This window comes from Saccostrea echinata, unplaced genomic scaffold (assembly GCF_033153115.1).
Source record: "Saccostrea echinata isolate AGI-Se365-2 ecotype Australia unplaced genomic scaffold, CSIRO_AGI_Sech_v1 ptg000056l, whole genome shotgun sequence".
NCBI lineage: Eukaryota > Metazoa > Mollusca > Bivalvia > Ostreida > Ostreidae > Saccostrea > Saccostrea echinata.
In genome coordinates this window covers 13710937-13718696 of record NW_026889805.1, presented here as the reverse complement: position 1 = coordinate 13718696, position 7760 = coordinate 13710937, and the positions used below count along the sequence as shown (strand labels likewise).

The following is a 7760-nucleotide window of genomic DNA, read 5'->3' as shown; positions in this document are numbered from 1 at the left end:
TTTGGTATGTGAGTGTATCTTGATGAGTTACATATCAAGTTTGCATTTCGTTCCGTTTCATTGATTTTTTACGGAATTACGGCCTTTTCAATTTTTAGGGGTTTTCCGCAATTTTCTTCTAAACGCTTTCAGATATTGAGCTGATTTTTTGCTAAGTCACTTTACCTTGATTAGTTATAGGTCAAGTTTGCATTTCGTCCCGCTTCATTGATTTTTGGCGGATTTATGGCATTTTCAATTCTTAACGGGAACCAGATTACACTTGCCGGTAGAGGACTAGTATTGCTAATGCAATGCTCTCAGAATGCTTGTTCTATATATTTCACAGAGTTGATGGTTTCGATGACTATTCTATCTAAACACAATGCAACTGACCACAAAGTTACTCATTATGATCATTATGATTAGTAAAAGTCTGGGAGAGAAGTATTGTCTTTGGGAAGTAGAATCATTACTTTAAAGTAAGACATGGTTGGATGTTGTATTTTAATATAGAGATATATAATAAAATAACAGGAGTATTAGGAAAAGAATACAGTTCTCCTGAATAATAACAATATTCCCTGCAAAAAATAAAACAAATCAAGAAAAGGTTGGTATTTTGTTGTACTTTTTTAATTCATGAGCAGCAAAAATACATACCTAATTTGTCTATTTTCCAGATTGATGATAGTCATTCTATGGATCAATCTATCAAGAGTAAAAGTAAGAAACTGTTTGTGGCAGCCATTGACTTCGGAACGACGTACTCCGGATATGCCTTCTCCGTTTCCCAGAGCTGGCGCAAAGTCATGGCTTGTCATTGGCAAGGAGGTGGCCTCATATCTCACAAGGCCCCGACTGCCCTGCTCCTCAAGAAGGCTGAGGGTTCAGACCCGGTCTTTGAGGCCTTTGGTTACACCGCTGAAGACCGGTACGCCACAGTGACGGCCAAAAAAGAACACAAGGACTACCTTTACTTTCAGCGTTTTAAAATGATCCTACATGAAGATTGTGTACGTAAAATTTTGTGTCCCTCGTTTTAATTATATTTAACTTTAATGGTATAACAAAAATACTGTAACATTGCATCAGCTTAAATTGCAGAAATGTATGTTTTCTAATTTTCTGCCTTTGGGTAATTTGATGAAATTATTTTCAGGAAGTCAAAAAATCTATGGAATGTACAGATATTACGGGTGAGAAGTTAGAGGCCACTCAAGTTTTCACTCATTGTATTAAATACCTAAAGGACCACTTAATAGATAAAATCAACGAAAAGTTCGCGGGAACGAGTGACAAAGACATTGAGTACGTGTTGACAGTACCGGCAATCTGGGGAGACAAGGCCAAAATGTTCATGAGGAAGGCTGCGATGAAGGTCAATTATTTTTGGCATTGCTTACCTTGCTCTGTACTGGATGCATTTAAAATGAAGATTCATTTGTTTTTAGCTCGAGCTTTTCTCATCAAATTTTGTCCCTCGTCAGTCCGTCCGTCCGTCAGTATACTTTTCACATTTTCGGCTTCTTCGTAAGAACTAATTGGCCAATTTCAACCAAACTTGCCACAAGGCATCCTTGGATGAAGGGGATTCAAGTTTTCTCAAATGAAGAGCCACGCCCTCTTTCAAGGGGGAATAATTCAAAATTAGTGAAAATTTGGTGAAACCTTCATTACATATAGTGTAGATTCAAATTGTTCAAATCATGACTCCTGTGGATAGGATGGGGCCACAGTGGGGGATCAAAATTTCATATGAATATATAGTTTAAAAATCTCAAGGACAGCAATTTCATGCTTAATCATATTGAGATGGAAGTATCCTTACGTAGTGTAGAAGTTTGTTCAGACCATGATCCCCGGGATTTGGTGGGGTCACAATGTGGGATCAACATTTTACAATGGTATTTATAGGGAAAAAATTTCATCTTAAGAACAGGAAAGCCACGATTAGTCATATGAATATGGAAGCACCCTTAGATAGAGTAGATTCATAATTGTTTTCAGATCATGATATATGGGGGTAGGTTGGGGTCACAACAGGGATCAAAGTTTTACATAGGAATATGTATAAGAAAAAAATTTGCTGGTGAAAAACAGTATGGCCATATTTACTCAGGTGAGAATTGTGACCCATGGGCCTCTTGTTTCTTTTCTATTTTGGTATGCAGTCTTTTAGAATGTATTGTATCATCTGTTCAAAGAAACTTCATTTTCCTAATAGGTTGGGATAGAGAAGGACCACCTCATTATGGCGCTAGAACCTGAGGCAGCATCGATCTATTGTCAGCATTTACAGATAGAGAATCTGAGGGACCCTAACGCCAGTGTCATGGGATCAGTCAGCACGGGCACCACATACATGGTTGCTGATTTAGGAGGTGTGCATAAATGCATTCTTGATTAAGATCTTGCACAACAAAATTTTATATTCCCGGTGAGACACTTCTTTTCTTTGAAGATTGAAACGTTATTTTATCGACTTATTTGAAATCCCTCTCACAAAGAACAGTTGTTTTACGCATTATCTTTCTCTCTTTTTCTTTCAAATTTTTGAATATGTAAACTTAGTACAATTTTCATTTTTAGTGCTTTGGCCTTAAATGCGAGGGGTGATCAAAAAGTTCGCAAACTATCTCTATATTTACAAAACCACAATTCAGATCAGAATGAAATTTGGCATACTTATAGTCATACACATGTTCTATAAATAGCAGATGTTAAATAATGTTTACGTCACAATGTGAAAATGACTTCAGTATGTAGGTCACTTGTGACAAAAAGTGGTTGACTCAGTCATACTCGAGCAACGAACGGCTGTAAAGTTTAACGTATATCTCGGAAATTCCTTTGCAGTAGAATATGACAATTTTTACATGGTTTATGAAGACAAAAGACTTACCAGAACTTCAGTCATTAATTAGATTGAATTTTTTAGTGAAGGCAGGAAGATGGTTAAAAAATGATGTTTGTTCTTTTGCCCAGCGAAAGCAAGCCGGTAAAAAGATGTGTCCTTAGCTGAGCAGTTTGTTTTGAAAAATCGCCAAGTTACAGTAAGAAAAATAGTTAAATATCTGAGCGATAATATAATTATTAAATCCCTAAAATATCGTTTACTTTAGACTTTAAACATATGAGATATGAAAAAAAGAAGGCGTCCGTACTTTTTCCACATTTGATAAACGACACTCCCGAGACAGAGGACTCGGGTTGTGATGGTCACCATATGCTAATTCTGGGAAGGGATATCCTTATCCACCCATCCTATTGCCGAGATTTGGCCATTTCAGACAGATGGTCTGTTCTTATTATAAAAAATTACTTTCATGCTAAGAAATATAAGACTTGCAAAAATCTCTGAGCTTCTGTGAACAGAACGCTACGAAGCATGTCACGTGACCGCCTGGATCACGTGATTCGCGCATGGGCAGAACAATGACAGATGTGCATTAAAATCGGAGAGGACTACTTTAAAAAATAACAAGAAAACATTGATGTAACCATCAATTGTCGCCCGGGAAATAAAGTAAACAATGGAAATGAGTCTTGATCATCAAACCGCTTCGATATGTGTGAAAAAGGCATGCGTCTAAATGATGACGATAGTCGAGAATATTTTGAAAACCTATAGTCGGATGAAAATCGAGCAAAAACGATACCCTTTTAAACTTTATCAATTCCTCAAGTAAATGTTGGCTGCATAAAATATAAATTGAAACCAGACACATGCATCACCTATTTTCAAAAATTTCTATCACTTTAAGAATATAAAACACGAACTGTGTAAAGTGCGTTTTTACGTTTTTATGCGATAAGTAAAATTCGATGTTCTAAAAAAGGGACCTGTCGTTTTTTCGATAGTAAATGATAAGCAACTTTATATATTAAATATGAAAAATATATATATTTTTACAGATTCACTTTATGGAAGTAAATATATTGTATATCTCGTAATTTATAAAGGGAAAGAACATTCTGATTAACAATCTTTTTAATGTTAGAAAACCTTTAATTCTGAATAACTTCTCCCACCTCAATCCCCATATACCAACACTTAAACTTATATGTATAGAGCAGCCCGGTCCTCCGGGCTGCAATGAACACTGACACCTCATTTTATTTCATTTAAGGATGTAATTCAATTAGTTCGCGAGCTTTTTGATCACCCCTCGTAATTTGATTTTTATCATGGCATGAAAAAGTCCTACTTTATTTATTACTTTTTTTACTTTATTTTAGGAGGTACTGCAGATATAACAGTACACAAGAAATGCATTGACAATACATTAGAGGAAATCATGCCAGCTAGTGGGGGGCCTTGGGGCGGAAAGTCGGTAGACGACAAATTTATAGATTTCCTTTCAGAGTTAGGTGGCAAAGATGTGATGAAACTGCTCAAGGAAACAAACATGGAGGACTATGTTGAAATTTTACGAACATTTGAAAGGACAAAACGATCTATAACAATTGAAAAGAAAGGAAGTATCTTTTTCCGTATACCGCTTTCCTTCGTTGAACTCTGCAAAAAAGAACATGGCATGGAGGATTTTAGCCAAGTAATACTGAAATCACCCCACAAAGCTAATGTGAGTTATCTTCCAGGCAAGCTCAAAATGACGGCAGACTTTTTCAGAGGGTTCTTCAAGAAAACCACTGATGGTATCGTAAAGCATATTGAGGATTTATTTAACGAGGAAGCAGTCAGAGACGTCAACCACATTCTCATGGTGGGTGGATTTTCTGAATGTAAACTAATCCAAAAGGCCATTAAAGACAATTTTCCAGAGAAAAGAGTCATTATTCCAGAAGAGTCTGGGCTTGCTATTTTGTATGGTGCCGTTTACTTTGGACACGTCCCAGACGCTATTTCTAGAAGAGTAGCGAGGTTTACTTATGGAATTCAAACATGGCCTAAATTTGACCCAAGGGTACACAGAGAAGAAAAACTTGTTGATATGAAAGGAGAAAAGCGTTGCAAGGATGTTTTCTTCTCTTTTGTCCAAAAAGGTGAACAAATATCCAACAGTTTTTCCAAATCGCAGATATTTCGATCTCTTCATACAGAAGACGCCATACTTGAGTGTGGGATTTTCATTTCTACAGAGAAGAATCCGGAATATGTGGATGATGCCAGCTGTCGTCGCCTTGGTTCCTTACGGGTTTCCCTCCCAAAAGTATCGGATGCAACTCAGCTAGAAATAGAGGAAACGTTCTATTTCGGGGAGACAGAGCTTCGCGTTGTTGCTCGTGACGTCATGAGCGATTTATCTCAGGACATTGTCGTCGAACTATTATAATAACAAAAATATATATTTTATATTACATGTATCCGTAATGTATTGGGACTATGTATTTAATTTTGTCTTCCAATCTTATTCAATCTCATTCCAATTCAAAATTCAATCCTTTGATTGGCTGCTGAATTTAATGCCTCCTGTAGAGGATCAGAGATCTTATTAGTCCCCCTACCGATGAAATCGTGGGGGACTGTAGGTTTAGTTCTTGTCTTTTCGTCTGTCTGTCCATTTGTCAGTCGTCTGTCACACTCTTGCAGAGATTGAGTTGGTTTTTAAAGTAGTCACAATGCAGATTCTTACTGATAAATAGAAAATATCTCAGAAAACACTACCTTAATATAAAATAAAAATAAAATGTTAAACAGTGCTTTAATAAATCGAGTTGAAGGTCAGTAGTCTTAGAGGCATCTACGGAGGTCTTAATGCCACATTAACTCTTTTTATTTTTTATTTTCAAATCTTTTATCTGTGACTATTATACATTAATCTGTAAAATTTACGGACTAATTAATTAAATTACACTTTAATCTGTAAATTTCATTCTGTAAAATTTACAAATTAATCCGTAAATTTCACACTTTAATCTGTAAATTTCACTCTTAAATCTATAAATATGTAAAATTTACAGTTCAATCTGTAAAATTTACTTCAAACTGTAAAATTCACACTTTAATATATGTAAATTTTACACATTATTTTGTAAAGGATGACTGCACTTAAGGACATGCGAAATTTGCGACAAAATAAACTTTCAAAACAAGCATTTTTCTTGTCATTGCAAGAATGGTCAACATCCAATCTACAACTTTATGTAATTACGTTTAATAAAAGTGTGTATTTACGAAGTTCGAATCTGTTTTCAAACGGAGGCGTCATCACAATTTCTTGAATCTCCGTTTGATAATGAGGACGTCCACTTTTTTACTGACTTTATACATAGTCAGCGCATGTTTGTCTATTGTTCTACGTTTAACAGTAGTTGTATATTTGCATAAATAATAATGTATCAAACATGCGCTCATAGTTAAAAAGAGAAAATACTGGTTCTTCTTACATTCGCTCTCTGTGTTGTAACCAAGGATTGTGACATTTTGAATATTATAATTCACCACGTGATTTCTTACCTCAGGTAACTTTGTGAATACTAAATTCCGTCACGTGACTTGTAAGGTAGCATGTTTTTTTGCTAACTAGGACATTGTGTTCGAACACGTTTAGTCATCTGGCATTGATATAAAATCTGCTTTAATTACATTGACCTGCTCATATTGTTAATTTCATTTTGAAACCTGAAGTGTATTTGTGCCATACAGAATGGAGAGGGAGATGGGAAAGAGTGTTCACGTTCTTTTTTTCAAACATGTCATTGTTATTTATCTAATCTAATTTTAGACCCATTCTTACAATGTTAGCTCCACCTCTCATGCATATCTAATATTCAATCAAGGGCAGGTAAGTGTAAATTCACTATATTTGGAAAGCAGTAAGGAGAAAAAAAACATTGAATCATTTTATTGTATCACAGGCTAAAATCATTTCAAGATTTAAATTTGGTTCCAAATTGACAGGATTCTTTCATAAACATACAAAAGTGAAATAAGGTTCAGATATAATTTGAAAGCAACAGAAGCAGCGGAAAAAGACCTCAAAACAGACGTTAAGTGCAGTCATCCTTTCCACATTAATCTGTACAATTTACTTTATAATATGTATTAACCGAACAATTATATCATGGTATTATAACTATATATAATATTTGAAAATTATACAAACTGAGATGCCAAATGGTTGCATAAAAGTTAATATATTATAATATTACTAAAGGGTACTATTTATTAGATCGGACTGCCGCTTTTGTTCAGTCAGGGTTGTGCTATCTTTATTTTTTTTTCTTCCGTTTAACCATCTCTTCTCTATCTTTAATTTTTTCACTTCTCCCTTGTATCTCTCTTTTTTTTTTTTTTTTTTTTTTTTTTTTTTTTTTAGAAATGTTCTTTCCTTAAATTTATCTTATCACTATTTCTGTCTCAAGATGACCGTCGTTGCTTGAACTGGACAAATTAAAATAGTTCTTGAAAATTGGGTATGCAAGCTAGCTAAAGGTGACAGCTAGGCAAATGATGTTCTTACGCAAATCCATAGAGCTGACCTGCAAATTGAATTCAATCCCGATTCTGTAAACATGATATGGACAGGCAATTTTTATCAGCAGGATGCGAAAAAATTATTAAAGTCTTGGTATCAAATTCCCATATCTTCAAAAAAGAAATAATAACAATATGTTTAATCCTCTTTTGTGTGAAAAAAGTAAAATTAGTATCCATACATGTACTTTATAGCATAAACCAGCTATCTGGAGGGAGGGGGTAGATGACTACCACTTGTGTGTTACAAAATCCAGTATGTTGGCATTCTTTTCAGACCTAAATGTTTTGGGAGTTTTATAGGAGTTTTTGGATCAAGTACAACATGAAAATGTGT

At 35.0% G+C, this 7760-nt stretch overlaps 1 protein-coding gene across 1 annotated transcript; it reads left to right on the top strand.

Moving 5' to 3' along the window:
- The first annotated feature begins 672 nt into the window (after nucleotides 1–672).
- LOC133173837 (heat shock 70 kDa protein 12A-like) lies at nucleotides 673–5743 on the top strand. Its single transcript, XM_061308909.1, has 4 exons — nucleotides 673–995; nucleotides 1142–1360; nucleotides 2207–2363; nucleotides 4222–5743. The coding sequence occupies exons 1-4, from the start codon at nucleotides 681–683 to the stop codon at nucleotides 5277–5279; spliced, it is 1749 nt and encodes a 582-aa protein (XP_061164893.1). The 5' UTR covers nucleotides 673–680; the 3' UTR covers nucleotides 5280–5743.
- The last annotated feature ends 2017 nt before the right edge of the window (nucleotides 5744–7760 follow it).